The 22,590-nt window shown below is 45.8% G+C and overlaps 2 protein-coding genes across 4 annotated transcripts in view; one reads left to right on the top strand and one right to left on the bottom strand.

The window, feature by feature from the left end:
• SLC49A4 (solute carrier family 49 member 4) overlaps positions 1–21,796 on the bottom strand; it is a 102,673-nt gene extending 80,877 nt beyond the window's left edge. Inside the window, exon 1 of the mRNA XM_053260232.1 lies at positions 21,126–21,796. Coding sequence (XP_053116207.1) covers positions 21,126–21,516 — 391 coding nt within the window. The 5' untranslated portion in view covers positions 21,517–21,796. The remainder of the gene's footprint in view (positions 1–21,125) is intronic.
• The window catches only part of HSPBAP1 (HSPB1 associated protein 1), an 88,667-nt gene continuing 87,731 nt past the window's right edge, over positions 21,655–22,590 (top strand). Inside the window, exon 1 of one of the 3 annotated variants that reach the window (XM_053260220.1) lies at positions 21,655–22,010. In XM_053260220.1, the coding sequence (XP_053116195.1) occupies positions 21,974–22,010 (37 nt within the window). In that variant the 5' untranslated portion in view covers positions 21,655–21,973. The remainder of the gene's footprint in view (positions 22,011–22,590) is intronic. The other 2 variants (XM_053260182.1, XM_053260172.1) reach the window with 2 other exon arrangements.

The raw sequence follows: 22,590 nt of genomic DNA, 5'->3' as shown, positions 1-22,590 counted from the left end.
GGGGGGGGGAGCTAGGTTTGACGCTCCTCGCAGGAACCTAGAGAGATGAGGATGTAGGGAAGACTGGCCAGCCACTATAGAGGAGAGCTGAAGGACTGAGGCAAGTGCTGACGCCTGGCGCTTGAGAGTAGCGGGCCGCAGGCCCATGTCCAGGCCATTCTGTAGGAAGGCCAAAACTTCGGCTACGCCAGATGTCATTTGGTCCTTGCCGTGCGTGCGTGCCCATCTCCCAAATGCGGCCCATGTAGACTGGTATATGTGCATGGTGGATGGGCGACGGGAGGCTAGGATGGTGTTTTGCACACTGATGGAGTAACCCCTGTTAGCTAAGATCGAGCGTTCAGCTTCCAGGCGGCTAATTGTAGCCACTGGGGGTCTGGATGGACCAGGGGCCCCTGTAGAAGAAGATCCGGACGGATGGGTAGGCGCCACGGGGGAGTCATCGCCAGATTGACCAGATCAGGAAATCAGGGTCGCCTGGGCCAGAAAGGCGCTATCAGGATGAGCTCTGCGCCTTCGAGACGTAGCTTCTGGATGACCTTCATCAGAATGGGGACTGGAGGGAAGGCATATAGGAGTACCCTTGGCCATCGGGAGTGGAGAGCATCCGTGGCCTCTGCTCGAGGGCCGTGGAACCTTGAGAAGTACCGTGGGAGTTGATTGTTGTTTCGTGAAGCGAAGAGATCCACTAGAGGCATGCCCAGGACTCCCGTGAGTTGACGGAATACCTCCTTGTTCAGTGACCATTCGCCCGGGTCTATGACCTCCCTGCTCAGCCAATCTGCTACCTGGTTGCTGTCTCCCTTGAGGTGTTCCGCTAGAATGGACCGAAGATAGTGTTCCACCCATTGGAACAGAAGGTCGGCCTCTTGCATCAGAATTGACGATCTGGTGCCTCCCTGACGATTGACATGCGCCTTGACCGTGACGTTGTCCGTCCGAAGAAGAAAGTGGTGATCCTGAAGGATGTGTTGGAAGTGCATGATTGCCAGACGGGCTGCGTGGAGTTCTAGCCAATTTATGGGCGCGGAGGCCTCTGATGTTGACCATACGCCCTGGATTATCTGATTCTGACAGTGAGCACCCCAGCCTGAGAGGCTGGCATCGGTTGTAAGAATGATCCTTTGGGGCTCCGTTAGCTGGATACCCCGCTGAAGTGCCGGGGACAGCCACCATCAAATTGATTTCCTGACCGCTCGTGTTACGTGGATTTGGAGGCTCCGAGCCGCCATGATCTGATCCTGCCAGGGGAGTAGGAGCCACTGGAGAGGCCGAGAATGCCATCTCGCCCACGGGGTGCAATCCAGACAGGCGATCATTGAGTCCAGCGCCTGGGCCAAAATCATGACGTCCTCCCGATGCTTGGAGAGGAGAGGTCGGAGTTGCTTGATAATCTTTTCTCTGCGTTCTGGGGACAGCGCTATTTGGTTCCGCTTGGTGTCGAAGAGGACCCCCAGGTGGACTAGCTGCTGTGTGGGGACCACGTGGCTCTTGGTCTCGTTCACCACAAATCCGTGGTCCCTCAGGGTCCTGAGAGTAAGGTCTACGTTCTGAGTAGCTAGGTGTCTGGATGGTGCCCTCAGAAGAATGTTGTTCAGATACGGGTGGAGCCCCACCCCCTGGAGGCGAAGGAATGCCACAATAGAAGCCATCAATTTTGTGAATACGCATGGGGCTGATGCCAATCCGAACGGAAGGGCTCGGTATTGAAAGTGTTGGCCGTTGTATGCGAAGCGGAGAAATCTGTGATCCTCGGGACATATAGGAATGTGTAGGTAAGCTTCCGATAAATCGACCGAGGCCAAGAAGTCTCCTTTTCGCACCGCTTCCTTGATGGTGTGTAGTGATTCCATTCTGAACCTCCTCTTCCTCACAAATTGGTTGAACACCTTGAGATCCAGCACGGCCCTCCATGAGCTGTCCTTTTTGGGGACCAGGAACAGGATGGAATAGGTCCCTTGGAATCTCTGGGTGGGAGGAACCAACTCTATTGCGTTGATCTGAAGAAGATGATCCAGAGCCCGACACATTCGAAGGTGTTTCTGTGGCATGGAAGATCTTGGTGTTGGGATGAAATGGGAAGAGGGGAAGGAAATCAGATCTATAGTGTAACCCTCGGTAACTGTTTGTAGAACCCAATTGTCCGTGATTGTGGAGGCCCATGTGAGAGCGAAGTGTGCCAGGCGGCCTCCAACCTGGATGGCGTCACTGCTTGCGTTGCCTGTAATAAGTGTTGGAGGATCGTGGAGGTCTAGTCTGACCTCTAGTTCGCTGTCTCCATTGGAATCTGCCGGAGCCCCTGTGAAACGGTGGGTGGAAGTCTCTATTTTGGTAGGACTGTGAGTAGTTGCCGGGATGCTGACGAAAGGAACGAAAGGAGCTATGTCCCCCTTTGGCGGAAGTCCTGAAGTCCCTCCTGGTGGAAGGCATGACTTTTTTCTTATCCTTAGTGTCGATAAGGATGGGCTCCAGCGCCGGGCCGAATAGAGAAGCCCCTGTGAAAGGTGCGGAGGTCAAGGCTGACTTTGACTTAGAGTCAGTGTTCCAGGGTTTAAGCCAGAGCATTCTGCGTGCCGCCACTCCCGCCACTAGGGCTCTAGAGGAGTGTTGTATGATGTCCAGACTAGAATCAGCAGTGAGTGCAGCGGCCTTGGCCATTTTATTTATACCCTGACGCAACTTAGGGAGCTCGGGTGGAACGAGCTTGACCAGCTCTTTTGCCCACAGTACCGAGGCCCTAGCAAAAACAGAATTGGTTGTGGCCATCTTGATGGTTGCGGCGGAAGCGTCATGTGCTTTCTTCATTAAGACATCACAGCGCCTGTCTTCCTGATCCCGTCACTGCTCTTGATGTTCAGAATGGACCAAAGCCCCGGAAACCATTTGCACCACCGGAGGGTCCACCTTGGGAATGGCCAGCAGCTTGGCCACATCTGCAGGCAGGTTGTAGTGCTTTTTCGGAAGACTGCCTATAGGTTTAGATGAAGTGGGGCGCTGCCACTCCGCAGTCATGACCCGATGAAAAAGGAGGGGGAGCAACCATAGGCACCGTAGGTTCTGAAGGAGGGAACACCTGCTGATCAAAGGTGGCCTCCGCTGGGGTGGTGGCTGAGTGGGAAATGTCATTTATAACACGTTTGGCCTTAGTAAGCAATACATCGAAATCAGAGGAGGAGAACAACCTAGTAAAATTGGAAATAGGTGGGGTAATCTCTTCTTCAGAAAGTTTCCCCTCCTCCTTGTCTGAATCCCTAGGGTCCCTCGGTAACGCTGGTATGGGACTAGAGGAGCCGTCCTCCGAAGATGGAGAGGATTCCCTGGGATATGAAGGTCTGGATGGAACAGTAGGGGGAGGTGCAGCAGGGGTAGGTAGCGCCGGGATTATAGTAGGTAGCGCCGGATTAACGGGGGAGGGAATGGCAGGCGCCCTAGGAGGTGGGGGCTTGAATTTCCTAATGGGGGAGTCTGAGGACGAAGAAGAGTGGTCCCTATATCTGGAGCGGACTCTGTGAGCAGGAGGTCTCGGAAGGAACCTACCACGTTCCCCCATTGGAATAGCCCTGCGCCTAGGGCTGGAGTCGGGAGAGGACGAGGACAGACGATTGCCCTTCAGTGCCCTGCAACGTTTTCTCCCCCTGGGAACAGCAGGAGCAGGGTTAGGGATCCCTCCCATTACTGGTACTGCAGGCAATTGGGGAGCCTGAGTAGTCCCCACTGACTTAGGAATGAGGTCCCCCTGGGTTGTACTCGGAGCCGCAGGTGGCTCTAAATGAAAGCCCCGTTGAAAGAAGGCTTTAAGCCATTCGGTGGCTTGAGGGGGGAAGGGATCAGTACTTACAGGCTGCGCTGGTGAAACGGTCGGGGCGGGATGTTCTCTATCCTTCGGGACCTCCAGCAGCGGGGGGGGGGGCAGTGCGGGACAGCCGGTTCCCCCTCTACTGCTACACTCCCCTTGGGAGGGAGAGCTGAAGCCGGCAGGTTGCCCACCGGGCTCCGGACTACAGCCTCCATTTTTAACTTTTTGGTGCTCTCCTTCTTGCGCGCTTTTGTTTTCGCACCATTTTTACCCACCTTTGCTTTCGATCGGCGGCAGACCGCTTGCACTATAAGGCGCTCGCTAAGCTGTCTGCGCCCTTCTGCCAGCAGCGCGGATTCTTTCAGCTTCCTCTTTCGTTTGGGAGAGGAAGGGCGGTCAATCGATTGGCAGTTCTTTTTCGGAGCTTTAGCAGGGAGTTGCTCCATGCCGATACCGCTCGAGCACTCAGGGAGCGGTAAAACGGCCGCCGAAAATGGCGGCATCCGGCCACGATCAACTTGGCTCGGGGAGCCCTCCGGTTCCGAGACAATGACCCGCTTGCGGGAAGGAGCCGACGCTGCTGTGGATTCGCTGCCCAGGGGCTGCGGCAGCAATCCAGACTCTGATAGCGATGCCAGCATGAGCTCCTCTGCGTGAGCCGATTCCATAGCGGTAAAAATAACAAAAAGACAATTTAAGGACCAATTGGAATTAGAAATCAAAAAGAACAATTTGGAGATAAATTTGTAATGGCCGAATAGAGGACTGCTTTCCTCCCACCCTTGCACACAAGGATAGCCACGGAGGGAAGAAAGAACAGGCAGAAAGGAAGCCAAAGGCTAAGACTGACCAGAGCTCTCTCCTAAAGATCCTATCTCGGGCGAGACAGAACTGGAACTGGAGTGAGGAGGTAACCACGCCTACCATCAAGACACATGATTCCAGTTCTGTCTCGGGCATGAGCAGTGCATCACTCTATCTGAGGATCTCCTAGGCAAGGGAAAAAGGACTGGAGCCACTCCAAAGCAGTACCTCCGCTTACCATACTCGAGAGGTGGTCGAGAAGGATACCATAGTCAATGTTATTGAATGCTGCTGAGAGGTCCAGCAGAACCAACAGTGACTCACTCCCCTTGTCTAGTTCCCAGAGCAGGTCATCCTAAGCAACCAAGGCAGTTTCAGTCCCATATCCAGGGCAGAAGCCAGAATGAAAAGGGTCTAGATAATCCGTATCATCCAAGACCCTCTGCAGCTGGGACACCACCACACACTCTATCACCCTACCTCAAAAGGGAAGGTTAGAGACAGTTCTATAGTTGTTCAGGTTGGAGGGATCAAGGGAGGGCTTTTTTAATAATGGTCTTACCATCGCTTCCTTGAAGCATGATGGCATCCTGCCCTCCCTTAATGAAGCATTAATAATAACCTCCAACTATCTGCCTGCACCCTCCCTGGCAGCTTTTATTAGCCATGAAGGGCAAGGGTCAAGAGTGCACGATGTCGCTCACACACTGCCCAGGATTTTGTCCACATCCTCAGACTGTACTATATTATATATGGTATATATAATATCTTAAGATATTAAGATATTAAGGCTGGTTCACACAATTAATCTAATATCAGTTTGATAGGAATCAGGGATCACTTATTGCAAGTGCATTCCCATGGAGCATGTCATGTGAACTAAGGAATTTTCATCTATCTTTGCTTGGCAACGCACCAACCCAATATGGAACCGACACAAAGTTGAGATCCATAATTGGAAATTGGCTTGACCATGTTGTTTCCATGTTGGGTTGGCTCACTCAAAGTGAAGAGCATTAAAAAATAAAATCTGGGATTCACACAACTTGCTCTGCAGGTGTTTGCGCTGGGCAGGGACCTCCAGTTCCCATCAAACTGACATTAATTGTGTGAACCAGTCCATTATACCATACATGACATAGATACAGAACACTGCTGTGAAAAAGACAAACAGAAGACACCTGCAAGTCTAAATTATTAATCAAACACCACTCAAACTCAAGAAATTGTATTTCCTCATTAACCTGCAGCAACCATCCTATGCACTATCACTACAACTGACAGCAGCACACATCAACATTATTTAATAGTGCATCTAAATGAGTGAGAGCCTGTGTACCAAGCATACCGATTCAAATCCAATAGACCCAGGCAGTCTCATTTCCTTTCCAAGCCATGGAGTTACAGAAAGGGAAACCATATTTTCAGCTACTCATTTTTTGGTTATGTAGTAATATTTAAGTCCTTAAATGTAGCTAGCGATCAATTTGAAGGTGTGATCTATAGCAAGACCCAATGAAATTTAGTAGAACTGGACTAAAGCTAGCTTCTAAAAAATGGTCAATTCATTCAGCAGCAATTTGTAGACTTGTGGCCAAAAACTGAAGAATGAAAGAGATTCCTGCCTGCAACCTTGGTGAAGCCGCTGCCAGTCTGTGAAGACAATACTGAGCTAGATAGACCAATGGTCTGACTCAGTATATGGCAGTTTCCTATGTTCCTATGTGAGAACTGCCGCAGGGATGCACTGCTTAGCTGGGCTTTTAGCCTGGGTTAACGGCACTAGCGCACCATTAACCCAGCCTCCAGGATCGTGTATCTCCTCTGACAGTGTTTACCCCTAGGAGAAGGGTACCTAGAGCACCTGCCTCCTGGGGGAATTCCCCAACACACTATGCTTGGCACGCAGTGCATTATGGGATGCCCGTAGGCTGGGATGTGTTGTCCTCACCTTCAGAACTCCATGCTGTCCAACACAGAAGCAGATCGTCTAGGAGCACCATTTGCGCTCCCAGAAACGTTACATGGCTCATGGGGGTGGGGAGGGAGATTTGTTCGGCCTTTCCACTGCCCACCCAGTCGTGTGAATGGGCTCACAAACTTGGCTCAGATGTAAACCACGATTTCTAGTTTGCAAGCCTGAGATTTACATTTCTTCCCTTTATGCATAAAGGAGGGAGAAAGGGGATGGGGAGCATGTGAACCCAAGGCTCATGCATATATGAGAGCCAGCATGGTGTAGTGGTTAGAGTGCTGGACTAGGACCGGGGAGACCTGAGTTCAAATCCCCATTCAGCCATGAAACTAGCTGGGTGACCCTGGGCCAGTCACTTCTCTCTCGCCTAACCTAGTTCACAGGGTTGTTGTGAAAGAGAAACTCAAGTATGTAGTACACCGCTCTGGGCTCCTTGGAGGAAGAGCGGGATATAAATGTAAAATCATCATCATCATTTGCCTGGGACCCAGGCAGAGCTAGAGACGCTAGATCGTAATACCAGGAAAATCATGAACATTAATCATGCTCTGCACCCCCGCAGTGATGTCGATAGGCTATACCTCCCTCGCAGCTCAGGTGGAAGAGGAATGCTGCAAATCTATCAAACAGTAGAGTAGGAGAAAAGAGGCCTTGAAGAATATATCAAGGACAGTGAAGATGATGCACTTAAAATGGTCAATAATGAGAAACTATTCAACACCAATGAAACAAAGCAGGCCTACAAAAAAGAACAAGTCAAGAACCAAGCAGAAAAATGGAAAAATAAGCCACTGCATGGTCAATATTTGCACAACATAACTGAAAAATCAAACATCACCAAGACCTGGCAATGGCTTAAGAATGGTTACCTGAAGAAAGAAACAGAGGGTTTAATACTGGCTACGCAAGAACAGGCACTAAGAACAAATGCAATAAGAGCAAAAGTCGAAATGTCCACAACAAACAGCAAGTGCCGCCTTTGTAAAGAAGCAGATGAAACAGTGGACCACCTAATCAGCTGTTGTAAAAAGATCGCACAGACCAACTACAAACAAAGGCATGACAAGGTAGCAGGGATGATACACTGGAACATCTGCAAAAAATACAAGCTACCTGTAGCCAAACATTGGTGGGATCATAACATTGGAAAGGTTGTAGAGAATGAAGATGCAAAAATATTATGGGACTTCCGACTACAAACAGACAAACATCTGCCTCACAATACACCAGATATAACTGTAGTCGAGAAGAAAGAAAAACAAGTCAAAATAATCGACATAGCAATACCAGGGGATAGCAGAATAGAAGAAAAAGAAATAGAAAAAATCACAAAATACAAAGATCTACAAATTGAAATCAAAAGGCTGTGGCAGAAAAAGACCAAAATAATCCCAGTGGTCATTGGCGCCCTGGGTGCCGTTCCAAAAGACCTCAAAGAGCACCTCAACACCATAGGGGCCACAGAAATCACCATCAGCCAATTACAAAAAGCAGCTTTACTGGGAACAGCCTATATTCTGCGACGATATCTATAACAACAGCAACAACATTGACAATAAAATTCTGGCATCCCAGGTCATTGGGAAGGACTCGATGTCTGGATAAAACAAAGCAGTCAATAACACCTGACTGACTGTGTAAAATAATAATAATAAATAATACAATACTAAACCATGGTTTGGTGTTATATCTGAACTATACTACAGTGTTATCTGTAAAAGTGGCATGATTCACACAAATCCAAAGTGGCGGCCAACATCTTTTACAATGCTCCAAGGGAGGAAGAAGGGCTCCACCCTCACAGAATGCCTAGCAGTGCTGAAGCCTTGCTCTGCAACCAAATGCGGGAGGAGGGAGAAGTGATTTTAACTTCGCTCTGCCCTTTTTACTGCAAGGAATATGTCCCTAACGGCCACATAGTCCACTAGGCTGCAGCAAACCTTCAATACAGCTAGGCTCCTGTCACTCTTGAAGGGCACAGCCCTTCTTCCATCCTCCTAGCACCGCAGAAGCAGAAAGCAAGAAGGCCATTTTGTATATTCCCCTAAATAGTCTCTTACCAAAAAGAGACAGAAACTAGACAATTGGTAAATTTATCTTATCAAAAAGAGACAGAAACTAGACAAGTACTACGAAATGTGAAATAGGATTTCTAAGAGGAGGCTATGACACCACATATGCCAACTAATCATAGTGTCTGAGATGTATTGTGTAATTGGTACTAGAAAAAATTCAAAGCATCTTTTATCAAGGAAAATTACAAAACATAGTCACTTGCACTTCAGGAGACAAATGGGTTTTTAGTCATGAAGTGATAAGTGAACTTATCAAGCATAACACTCTCCCCATGCACTACAGCCTTTAAAAGGCATAGAGAGTGTTTCATATAACAACTTATTATCAACTCACAAGAAACTTTTGAAAGAGGCTAGTGACTGAGTCAACTAAAGGTAAATCCTTTAGAAGGCAAATCCACTAGAAATAGAAAGAGACATTGGTCTTACCTGTGAAGGGTTCTTTTTCACCATAATCAGAGCCTATCCTAGAATGCAGGGTTGTATACCCAGCATGCCTCAGGCATAGACAGGAGGTTATTACAGCAGAATTTCTGTTCAGAAGGAGGAAGAGCCCCAAAGCCCCAGGTCCTGACTGTTATGCTGAAGGATGCCATGATAAATAGAGAGAGAGCTGAAAAGGACTCGTGAGAGATAAGTTAACACAGATAAGCAATATACAGGACAGCAAAGGAAGAACTGACACCCTGGGAGTCTATTGCCACCCTTACTGGCACTGCGCGTGAAAAAAGGAAGAAGATCTGCTCACCAGATAAGCATGATGGGAGTTGAGATTGAGGAGAAAGCTTCCGTGAGAGGGCTAGATGGGCTCCGGTTATGGTGAAAAATAACCTTTCACAGGTAAGACCAATGTCTCTTTTTCCACCGTAATCGGAGCCCATCCTAGACTACAGGGACATACCCAAGCAGGAAAAGATAAGGTGGGGGTGGCGGCGGGGAGAAGCGGAAGATTATACAACCTGTTGCAGAACAGTGCGGCCCAAGGCTGCCTGTTCAGCATGAAAGGATGAAATTTTGTAATGCTTCATGAATGGAATGACTGACGACCAGGTCCCTACCTGACAGATGGTCTGCAAGAGAGCATTGGCAGAAAATGCTGCCAATGTGGAAGTGCTTCTTGTTGATTGGTTGGTAATGCCCCAGGGTACTAGAATGTGCATGGACTCCAGGCAGATGGTAGACCTTATCCATTTGGAGAGAGCAGACTTGGAAACCTTATTCCCCAGTGTGGAAGGACGGAAGGATATGAAGAGGGAATTGGACTTCCTGAATGCTTTGGTCTGATGGATGTAAATACATAGGGCCCTACGTACATCAAGGGTGTGTCAGTTTTTCCCCTCTGGGGTGTACTGGAGAAGGACAGAAGGATGGTAGCACTACTGGTTGGGAACGATGGAAAGAGGAGTTGATTTTAGAGATGAAAGATAGATTGAACTTGAGGATGACGGTGTCCAGTTGGAATACGCCATGTTCCTTACGGACTGATAGTGCCACCAACTCTGAAGCCTCCTGGCTGAAGTGATTGCTACCAGGAAGAGTACTTTGAAGGAGAGATTTTAAATAGACGCTTCTTTTATCGGTTTGAAAGGTGTCTGTGTGAGTGCGTTGAGCACTTTATCTAAGATCCATGATAGGAATCTGTGAATCGGGCAGGTGGAGGGGGAAGCCAGATTGTTCTCTCCCTTTAGGAAGCATTGAATGTGTGGGTGAAGAAGAGTGGAGCCTGGAGCATTAATCTTAAGGATTGAGGCTAATGCCAAAGTTTGTCTACGGAGCGTGTTAGGACGGAGGCCTTGTTCCAATCTGGATTGTAGGAATGGGAACATATCTGGGACACCCACCGTGGTGGAAAGAAGCCTCTTCCTTCTTGCCCACTGGGAGAAAGCCATTCAAGTGGTCTGGTCAAAGGTCTGTGGGAAGCCAGGATTGTGTCTTGAACCTTGGTCAGCTAGTGTAGCACACTCAGTGTCCATAGATTGAGTTGGAGGCAGTCCAGATCTAGATGAAGAACTCGTCCCTGTGACAGGAAGTCTGGGTGTCAGGAAGGGAAGGAAGAGATAGAAAGACTAGCTGTAGTAGTCAGGAACTGAAGAGCTCTTTCTCGGCGTTGTTACTTGAAACAAGACAGGAAAGGAACTGGGGCTTTGGGGCTCCTCCTCCTATTGAACTGAAATTCTGCTGAGATAACCTGAGGCATGCTGGGTATACAACCCTATATTCTAGGATGGGCTCCGATTATGGTGGAAAAATGCAGATTCTTCTCTATGTGAAGGCTCAACATTTAATGAAGTATCTGTAAACAGGTACATTTTAAAAGAAGCTAGGATGAAAACAGGTGTTCTAACCTTACTAAAAGTTGAGAACCAGTAGGAAAACAACATTTAAGCAATAGTTTGGCTTTACACCTAAGCCTCAAGCTTACATGGTCCCTCCCTTTCATCCTTCTGTATGCCCAGATTTCCTCCCCAACTTTCTGGTTTAGACAAACCAGTTTGAGCTATTCCATCTATACCATCAAACTATGACTCACGCTTGCTCTCCAAACCAGAAGTTGAAACTACTCATGGTCCCCAAATATAATTTGGAAGAAAAACAGAAACCTTGGTTTGATCTTTCAAACACAATGGCAAAATCTGGTTTGTTTTAACCAGGAAGTTGGAGGGGGAACTGGAGTGCTTGAGGGGGAATGCTCTACCCCTAGAATGGCCAAACCATAACTGTGAACAAACCTCAAGAGAACAAAATTTTGAACAAACCTCAAGAGAAGTGAACAAACCACAGACACCTACAATTCAATGCAATAGAACTGAAATACATATCTTGAACACTGCCTTCACAACATTCTATTCCTGATCTCTTCTATCATATGTTTTTTGTTTTGATATAAGCTTACAGTGAGGGAAATAAGTATTTGATCCCCTGCTGATTTTGTCCGTTTGCCCTCTGACACAGAAATGACCAGGCTATAATTGGAATGGTAGGTTTATTGTAGCTGTGAGAGACAGAATAACAACAAACCAACCCTCAAAAGCCCAGTGCCCAAAAGTCAGCGATGGATTTGCATTGTAGTGAGGGAAATAAGTATTCGATCCCTTCACAAAAGATGTCTTAGTACTTGGTGGCAAAACCCTTGTTGGCAATCACAGAGGTCAGACGTTTCTTGTAGTTGGCCACCAGGTTTGCACACAACCCAGGAGGGATGTTGTCCCACTCCTCTTTGCAGATCCTCTCCAAGTCAGAAAGGTTTCAAGGCTGATGTTTGGCAACCCGAACCTTCAGCTCCCTCCACAGATTTTCTATAGGATTAAGGTGTGGAGACTGGCTGGGCCACTCCAGGACCTTCATGTGCTTCTTCTTGAGTCACTCCTTTGTTGCCTTGGCTGTGTGTTTTGGGTCATTGTCATGCTGGAATACCCATCCACGACCCATTCTCAATGCCCTGGCTGAGGGAAGGAGGTGCTCACCCAAGATCTGACGGTACACGGTCCTGTCCATCGTCCCTTCGATGAGGTGAAGGTGTCCTGTCCCCTAAGCAGAAAAACACCCCCAAAGCATAATGTGTCCACCTCCATGTTTGACGGTGGGGATGGTGTTCTTGGGCTCATAGGCACCATTCCTCCTCCTCCACACACGGCGAGTTGAGTTGATGCCAAAGAGCTCGATTTTGGTCTCATCTGACCACAACACTTTTGCCCAGTTCTCCTCTGGATCATTCAGATGTGCACTGGCAAACTGCAGACGGGCCTGTACATGTGCTGCCTGGAGCAGGGGGACCTTGCGGGCACTGCAAGATTTCAGTCCTTCATGGCGTAGTGTGTTACCAATTGTTTTCTTGCTGACTATGGTTCCAGCTGCCCTGAGATCATTGACAAGTTCCCCCCGTGTAGTCCTGGGCTGCTTTGTCACCGTTCTCATCATCATTGCAACTCCACGAGGTGAGATCTTGCATGGAGCCCCAGATCGAGGGAGATTGACAGTTATTTTGTGTTTCTTCCATTTGTGAGTTATCGTGCCAACTGTAGTCACCTTCTCACCAAGCTGCTTGGCGATAGTCTTGTAGCCCAGTCCAGCCTTGTGCAGGTCTACAACCTTGTCCCTGACATCCTTCGACAGCTCTTTGGTCTTGGGCATGGTGGTGAGTTTGGAAGCTGAGTGATTGCTTGCTTCTATGGACAGGTGTCTTTTATACAGGTACTGTAACAAGCTGGGATTAGGAGCACTCCCTTACAGAGGGTGTTCCTCATCTCAGCTCATTACCTGCATATAGTGAAAAGACACCTGGGAGCCTGAAATCTTGCTGCTTGATAGGGGATCGAATACTTATTTCCCTCACTACAATGCAAATCCATCACTGACTTTTGGGCACTGGGCTTTTGAGGGTTTGTTTGTTGTTATTCTGTCTCTCACAGCTACAATAAACCTACCATTCCAATTATAGCCTGGTCATTTCTGTGTCAGAGGGCAAACAGACAAAACCAGCAGGGGATCAAATACTTATTTCCCTCACTGTATAAGAGATAAACACAAAATCAATTTCTAGCCATGCCAATGCTAAAGTCTCATGGAAGGAAACAGGTACTTTGAAATGTATGAATAATAAAATACATATCTCAGAGTAATTTTTGTTTCAAGCACTCAGTAGCGCCACTGTATTTTTATGTGTGCAACATATTAAAATTTAAAAGCTTGCTACATACATCCTTTAAGCTTATGGGGAAGAGTTGAGGTGACTGTCCATAGCCTCCATCCATCTGACTGGGCCAAGCATCACTGCTCTTCCAAATCTGCTTGGAAATCTAACAGGCAGAAGCATGGTGCTGTTGGTTTTAATCGTCTGATCAGAGATTACAGACGACCACCATCACACAAAGTTACAGATACCACACAATAAGCTTTCCAAACAGTGACTACATGGCTCTCAGCCATCCTTACAAAAAGACAACCTTGATGTTGTGCAACCCTCAGAGACATCTGGGTCATGTGACCCTCAGGGACATATTTCTGCGAGTAAAAAGGATTTTGAAGGTGGGGAGAATGATGAAACTACTGGCAAGACCTGGGTATTGTTACTGACACTTGTTTCAATGATGAGATGGAAGTCCTTATGTGCTCTTTTTCCTTTTCTTGTCTGTCTGTTTTATTTGTGCTTTCCTTTTTGTGTGGTGGAAAAACTGAATAAAATAAATGAATGAATGAGTGAATGAATAAACAAATATATTTTAAGAAGGATTTTGAAGGGAGGGAAAGAAGTGAAAATCACTTCCCCATCCCCTTCCGCTTGACTGCAGAAATTTTTTTTGCCACAAGACTGCAGAATTTTTTTTTAGCCTCTCTGCAAGGGTACAGCCCTTTTTTCACTCTCTACAGCTGTGGAACATGTGGGCCAATGTATACACTTCATTTTGCTTACATTATAAAAAGAAACAAAATTTAGTATTTAAGTAACAGTTAAATGTAAGACACATTATTGGTGTGTCTGTGTTAGTAGATTCTAGAAATATACAGAAGCAAAAACATTTACAAACAATAGCGTTTGTTCAGTTCATCAAGCAAGCATCAGTAGACCTCTGGTATACTAATCATAGTGGGGACCTGCAGCTTATAAAACATGCAATAAGCCTACTGAAAGATTTATTTCTAGACTACAAATTATTGCAATTGTTGGAAATTCTTTTCTTATTATTCCAAAAGTCATGTTTCTTTGCATGGATAATGGAGACAGAATTAAGCATTATGAATCTGATAATGTTAAACTCGCAACAATTTTTATTATTTTCAATAAAACCTATCTTTCCAACTCTTCAAGTTTTAATATCCTGTTTCTCAACTGCAGAGAGCACCAATAAATCCGCAATTGCTTATTCAACTTGACATACTATGAACATGTCCATTGACTCTAATGAAAATATGAGATCTCTCTTCAGAAGTAGATAATAATGCCCTGGAGAAAGCACGATGACATTCTGGGTAGTGCACTAAATTGAGGAAACACATGAAGCAAAAAAACTATTTTTATCTTTGCTGCTAATCTGGCCAAGTCACTTCATCTCTCTGTTTTTGTTTGTTTCCTCCATACTTTGACTATTTACCACTGTAAACAACTCAGACTGTAAACAGCACACTGGGTGGAAAGCAGGTGTTCCTTGAAACTTTCCTAAGCTCCCTTCCTCGGAATACAGTTTCAACTTTGCACTTTAGTTGCTCCTAAAGCTTCTTTCTTAAGTGCAGAGTTGAACATGTCATTCGTCTACAGGTTTGTTGACAGTCAAAGCTGTTTTCACAGGACATTTCCTGACACAAACTACCCTGGGTACATCAACAAGAAATTCCTGGGTCTTAAAGCCACCTCCTCATGAGTCATGTTTGGCTGGGTGGCTTCAAAACAAAATTTATATTCATTTGTTGTTGTGCCGTCAAGTTGGTGTCGATTTCTGGCAATCACAGAGCCCAGTGGTTGTCATTGGCAGAATACAGGAAGGGTTTATCACTGCCATCTCCCGCACAGTATGAAATGATGCCTTTCAGAATCTTACTATATCCCTGCTGCCCGATATAGGTGTTTCCCATAGTCTGGGAAACTTATCAGTGGGAATTCAAACCAGCAACCCTAGTAACTTGCTCCCTAGGCAAGTTACTTCCCTGCTGCGCCATTAGGTGGCTATTCATTTGTAAGTAAAGTAAAGTGTGCCGTCAAGTTGATGCTGACTCTTGGCACCCACAGAGCCCTGTGGCTTTCTTTGGTAGAATACAGGAGGGGTTTACTATTGCCCCCTCCCATGCAGAATGAGATGATGCCTTTCAGCATCTTCCTATATCGCTGCTGCCAGAGATAGGTGTTTCCCATACCAGCAGGGATTCAAACCAGCAACCTTCTGCTTGTTAGTCAAGCATTTCCCCACTGCCCACTCTTCCTTCAGTCATCTTTTTTCTAAACTAAAAAGCCCCAGGTGTTGTAGCTTTGCCTCATAAGGAAGGTGCTCTAGGCCCCTGATCGTTTTGGTTGCCTTCTTCTGTACTTTTTCCAGTTCTAAATGTGCTTCTTAAGATATGGTGTCTAGGGATGTGCACGGTTCAGCACTCCTTTTCTGGAAACATTTTAAACAGTATCTTTGCAGGGTTTAAATTTAAAAAAAAAATTTAAAAAAAAGAAAAGTAGTATATGCATTTTAAACTAAATAAAATGCAGGATCTCCCTTATCTTGGAAGCTCTTGAGTCAGATATTGAAAGAGGTCCTGAAGTAGTAGCTTTCAGCCCTAAACTTGGAAATGAATTATGGACAGCATCCAGATGAACTTAGTTTATGGAAAAAAACACCATTGAAATCAGGGTGGATTTGATTTAAATCAAACTGATTTAAATCACGATTTAAATCACGATTTAAATCACTAGCAGGGTGGATAAAAATAAAAAAAATCCGATTTAAATCAAAAAAATCCGATTTTTTTGATTTAAATCGGATTTTTTTTATTTTTATCCACCCTGCTAGTGATTTAAATCGTGATTTAAATCAGTTTGATTTAAATCAAATCCACCCTGATTGAAATTAATGGGACTTCAATTAATCATGTAACCATGACTAACTTGTCTCATTGATTTCAATGTGTTTAGTCATGACCAAGGTTGGCTTGCCGAGCAGCACCTCTCCACCACCCAACATCTGTAACCTGACATCAGTGGGTTCAAGTGTCACAAAATGCACCAAACTTGCAGCTCACACTGGGAGCGCACACTCACTCAGAACTGGCAGCAGTTGGTGGAACTGGACTTGTGTTGGTAATCTGAACACACCCAATGTGAATCCATATTTGTACCCAACGGACCCATTCTCCTTTCTTCACAAGACCCTCTTCTAAAAGCTTTGGGGATAGTTCTCCAGCTCCTCCCATGGCCCTCATTAAAAACTTAATTCTGATATACTTATATTTTGCCATAGCTCATTTGAGAGATAATATTGGTTTGTTTTCTTTCCAAGTATCCAGTGATTTAGTTTCAATCAATCAATTCCTTTATTACGATCACAGACCAGCACACAGTGCTTTAGTTTTATTTATTTAAGAATCTATGAATACATGTCATATTCGCTTCTTCCTCAACTAATTAACAGTGACTGACATGCCACACATAGTACCACAGGCAGTTATGCCCCACCGATGCTGCTGAAGGTGCGTAAAACAATACTGGCACTGTTGCGCCACAGCATTCTTGTGCCAATACAGAAAATTGTGCATTCACACTTGCTTGATGCTATGGCCATTATTTCTGCACTTGCAGCAGCTCAGGTGGTCCAGAACTGCCCGTGGTATACTGTGCAGCACAGCGGCCAATGTATCCCCCTGTATTATCAACCACACTGGTACCAGCTGATTTTTTTAAAAAACACTTAACTGAAACATCTACGTTAGGAGTCTTAACTTATGGATTAGAATTCAGTTAGGCTACTCTCTAACCAAAGGTGGCTTATACTAGCATCCACACCATCATCCTGCCCCAATTTGTTAAAGAATGCTGGGTTTCTCTCCTCTCTCTCTCTCTCTCTCTTTTTTTTAAAGGAGGAAAATGGAGGGGTGGGGGAAGAAGACAGAGAGATGGCAGGAGAAGCACACACATGGAGTTGGACCAAATGGAAAGGACAGAGCTCCTTTACATGTAGTAGCTGTGTTAGAAGAGAGAATGCCAATAGTGGGCACTGGGCAGCTTTCTTCACCCCTACATGAAAGCCGAGTCATTCAAAAATGCCTCCGTTATACCCTACTATAAAGAAGTACAAGTGCTTCAACCTTCTTTGCATCTGGTCATCTTAGAGAAAGAAGACGATAGATATAGAGACTGAAAGGTCATAAAATGTGAATCTTCCAGAATCAGGATCAGAGAGGGGAGCCGATTTGTGGAAAGCCCATGCCTCTTGCGGAGTTTCAGTTTTTACTACTCTTGACAACCAAACTCATCTCTAATTCACCAGCAATCATAATCCCATTCCATTTAGATCAATGGAAGTTACCACTGATTTCAATAAAAGGTAGACTTCAAATGTCTTCCTATGTTTGCAAAAAAAAATTTAAAAAATGTACCATTTGGATCAGCACTGAGTCCTTTGCATCTTTCTATAACCACATTCAAAGAAAACAATATGCTGCAGCCTGTAAACAAAATGCCAGATTGTAAAACCAATATGTCAAGCTACCTTCATCAGGGAAGATATATTTATACTTAGCATTTTAACTGTTTCTTTAATTGCTTCATAAAACACCCTCAATCTCATTTCCTTCAAGATATGCTAAAATTAAGTAAATTAATATCTTCCACAAAATTTGATGCAGTAAATTCTATATAATTTTCATATTTATTTATTTATTTATTCGATTTTTAGACCGCCCTTACAAAATAGCTCCGGGCGGTTCACAAACATCAAAGACCCTTTAAAACAATTTAAGAGCACTGGAAGGCCTGGCCGAACAGGTAGGTCTTTAGGGCTCTTCTAAATTCCAATAAAGAATTACGGATGTCTGCAGGGAGCACATTCCACAGTCCAGGAGTGGCTACAGAGAAGGCCCGCCTCTGGGTCGCCACCAGACAAGCTAGTGGCAACTGGAGCCGGACCACCACAGATGATCTTAGTTTGAAGTTATTTAATTTTATTTATTAAGCATTTAGTTTTAAAATTCTGCAATCTATCCAAAGCTTTCAGGACATCGATAAATAAACCTTCAAATGCACTTATTAAATAAAACCCACAAAATATGGTTAGTTATTTCTACAAAACACTAAAACAAGCTAGAAATTTCTTTGCTGTCCCTGCACTTTTAGCTGACGTGCTGGCATTTTACCCAATCTTTCATCATAAAGTTTGTGCCATTCTTGCGTTAGATGAGACAGAACAGATACTTCCTTATTTTTAATGACAAATTTCCCATTCAGTCTTCATTAAGTCTCTTTGTTTTTTTGCCACTAACTTCCTGAAGAGCAGGATGATTCAGGACATTTTTATTTTCTCCGATTTGCCTACTGATAGAATCCAATAAAAACTGTATTTTACTGCCAGGGTCTAGCAGCTGAGGCCCTTATTTCTCTATGCTGTGCTTCAAAGTTGAATGCATCCCTCGTGTTCCTTTATCATAAGGTAATATTGACACAAACTAAAGTCTAGACAACCTATTATCAGTCCACTTCCTTAACTTCCTGTGTTCACATTTACCTATGAATGAAGGACCAACTAGTTCAGAATCTTTCTAAACAAAAAGCAATCTTGCACATCTGTTGAATGCTCGACCAAGTAGTGCCACACTTTTATTTGCACAAATTTAACTAATTCACACCTGTCCCTACAGACACAAGTCCTTTCCAAACAGATTTCTCTTCTTCTTGTTTTCCCCTAATCATTAGAATGCCAAGCAGCTTGTATGCTAGGAAGAATGTCAAGAGCTTTACAACATCAAGTAAATTCATTCAGAAGATCAAGTCCTCAAGAGTCATATGGCATCCATTCTGATTCACTGCTCACTTTGCACATTACCTTTCCTAAACAACTCAAAGACTTCTGAACAGGAAGAAGCACCAAGCCTGGGTGCAGATTAGGTCTTGTTCCATGAACATACACTGGACAGCTGTAATTGGCCAGAGTTTCATAACAGGTTTGCCAACACTGTGCAACATGTGGGCATGGTGACACACAACAATCGACAATTTGTTGTGATATACAACAGTCTATACATGCAGCTTCCACACATTTTTGTGGCACATAAATACTGATTATATCTACCAAAATAAGCGCAAGGGCTCACTGTTGCCAAGTTGCCACTAGTTGCCACTAAGGAGCAGCAACCACCACTACCACCACCAGAGGGAGGGCTCCCTGGAAGGTTTGTTGCTCTACCCCACTCCATCGTGTTGCTTTCAGCAGTATCAACACCTCTTCACCTCCTGCCCACAGCAGACAAGTGAGTGGCAGTTCAAAGAAGCCACCTACAAACCACTCTGGGTTGTGGTGGGGACTGCACCTAGCACTGCGACCCAGAGGAAGTAGGTAGGCAAGCGGAGGTGCATGCTCAAACTAGAGATGGACAAGCTAGATGTTTATTTATTTATTAATTACATTTATATCCAGCCCTTCCTCCAAATAGCTCAGGACAATGCACATGTTTCTCCACCCCCCCTTATTCTCACAACAACAGTGTGAAGTAGCTTAGGCTGAGAGAAAGCATGACTAGCCTAAGGTCACCTAGGGAGTTTCATGGCCAAGTGAAGATTTTAATGCAAGTCTCACCAATCCTAATCTTCTAACCACTATACCCACTTACCCACTGTCTTGTCCCGGGCAGCAAAAAGGATCAGGTCCTGCTCCTTGTAGCTGCCTCTGCTGCTTAGTTGCCCAGACTTCTGGGCATGGCAACAGGGAGGATTTGGCTGACTGTTCCCAGTCCCAATTATAGTGCTGCCAAGAGAAAGAGAGTAGCAGCTGCTCCTTACAGCCACTTTCATTGCTCAGTTAGTTGCTTGGGCAAGCAAGGAAGAAGCCACTGCCTTCATTCAACCGCCCTCTCCTTCCATGTGGCACAGCAAGCCAAATCCCAACCACTGCGTGCACTGCCCAGACTGCAGAGATGGCAAGCACCATTCAGGCGGGAAAGCAGCAGAGGTTGCTGTGAAAACCAAATGTTGTTATCTCTACACTTTATCCAGGCAGCACAGCAGTTAGTATTGGCTGGTGGAAGGAGGCAAGAGGGATAGGGACTCATCATAGGCATGCTGCTGAAACCTAGAATAGCCCCAAGGCAATTCACATCAGCAAAAAGACGATTCAAAAACACTTTTGATGAGGAATTTTTATGCATTTTTATCAGATTATTCACTAAACCTAAAGATTATAACCAAATTAGTTCACTTTAGAAATGCTTTTCATGTGGGAAATGTGTAAGAATGTCTAAATATTCTTTATTAGTTTAGGAACTTATCTCATTCCTGATATTAGTCTGAAATGAACTTCTTAGTGAATTATTTTTATTCTGGCTGCATTATATTGTTTACTGTTTGATACACCGTTATTGTTAGCTCTTTTGGGACCCCTTGGGAAAGAAAACCTGTTACAGTAATGAAGTCAAATCAAAACACATGAAAGAGGAAGTGTAGACAGGAAAGCATGTCCGGCTATAGTCTCTTTCAGAATACTGCCAGTGTGAATACAATGAATGACAACTGGAAAATCCTGCTTTCTTTCCCTTGTGAGAAAGAACATTTCTCCAGTGTACAATGTAGGTAACCTTCCCAACACAGTCACATGGTTGTGATATACTGACTTTGTGTCTTGCCTGCCAAGCTTGTTGTATTTGTGTGATCTTAATCTCCTTGTTTCCAAAAGGTGCTACGAACTTGTTTTTCTTTTCCCTCCAATATATATATAGTTGGGGGGTAGGGGGGAGAACAGTGTGTGCAACTAGTTGGCTGCTGGAGCAAACACCCGCGCTTCGCCCATCCTCTTACCCTTCTTGTCCATCAGCCACATGAAAGCGAAGCAGGGCACGAAGCCGATGGGCCCCCAGAAGACGAGCAGGGCGATGTCCAAGCTGGAGAAGGAGAAGGCCTGGCGGGCCGAGTTCTGGATGGGGCCCCAAGTGTTCCATACCAGGCCCTGCACGAAGCCCAGCAGCGAGAAGAGCAGCAGCACCAGCCAGCGCCGGCCGTAGACACGGCCCGGCACTGGAAGCGCCGCGGGGGGCAGCCCTCGGCTGAGGGGCGACAGCCGCGATGGTGCCGCTGCTGCAGCCACCGGCCCCCGCCGGGGCTGGACATGCTGATGGTACTGGGGCTGTGGGGGCGGCTGCTGTGGCAGGAGGGGCTCCCGTTCCTCGGGGCTGCTCCAGTCTGAACCCATCACCAAACAGTCCCACCACCTGCCCGGCCCGCCGGTGTCCTAATCTAACCCTCACCACGCGCAGCAGCGTAAGCAAAAAGCAAGCCCCACCTGCCCAGGCGCATGCGTGATTCAGTCAGGCCTCATCCGCTGCCAAGACTTATTTCTGCCTCAGCCATAGAGTCAGCAAAGCTAGAGCGTCGATTCAATTGTCTGGAGACAGAATGTGTCTTTGGGTGCTACTTCTGGGGATTTCCCCCCCCCAAGGGGCGGGGATTGAGAGCAGTATGGGGACGGAATGCTGTGGGGCCTTTGGATGCTACTTTTGCTTTATCTCCGTTTTGTAGGGGCTCGGCGGGGCAGGGGAGGATGGACCATGAACGAGTTGCATACAACAGCTGTGCAATGCACTTAATATACTCTCAGTATTGTAGATCAGAAGTGACGATGAGGCTGTCTTGGATTTCCAGTCGAAAAAATGAAAAGCAGCTTGGTTCTCAGTGCAAAACTCAGAAGTAAGTCATACCGACTTCAACGTGCTTAAGATTTCTCATCTTAAAATGTCGCTTTCTTCCACGATGGGTAGTCGTAGATCTGCTCTGAAACGAGATCATCTTCCTCTCGAAGATCCACAATAGCGGGTCTAAAGCGAAATTGTTTGCGTGTGTCAAAAAATATCTGCTGAATCCAGGACATATGAGGCACAATGGGCTGCGGAAGGAAGGAGAGATTGGTAAAATCACTCCTCCTTCATTGCATACATGAAACATTTTTCGGCGCACTCAACAGTAGTCTGGATGTGAGCTAATGAGTGACTGGAGTGGGAACCTTTATACTTGCGCGCGCGAGAGAACGAACTCTGTCTGAAGAAGTAAACTTCTCTTAGAAGGGAAACACTTGAGTTCTGTGTATGTGTGTGTGGTTTTTTCAGAACAAAGCTAGAAATGCAGTTCTTTTCCCAAAACGGAAAACCGGCATTTAAATGCCAAAGACAAGGTTTCTTTCTAAAAGTGAGCCTAGTACCCGACCGACGCAAACAAAGCCACGTGATGGTGTTCAGATGATCTCCCACGTGATCTCGGCTAGGGGGCGGGT

The sequence above is a fragment of the Hemicordylus capensis genome, chromosome 1 (assembly GCF_027244095.1).
Source record: "Hemicordylus capensis ecotype Gifberg chromosome 1, rHemCap1.1.pri, whole genome shotgun sequence".
Taxonomy (NCBI): domain Eukaryota; kingdom Metazoa; phylum Chordata; class Lepidosauria; order Squamata; family Cordylidae; genus Hemicordylus; species Hemicordylus capensis.
The sequence above is the reverse complement of the archived record's forward strand: the minus strand, read 5'-3'. Positions and strand labels throughout refer to the sequence as shown.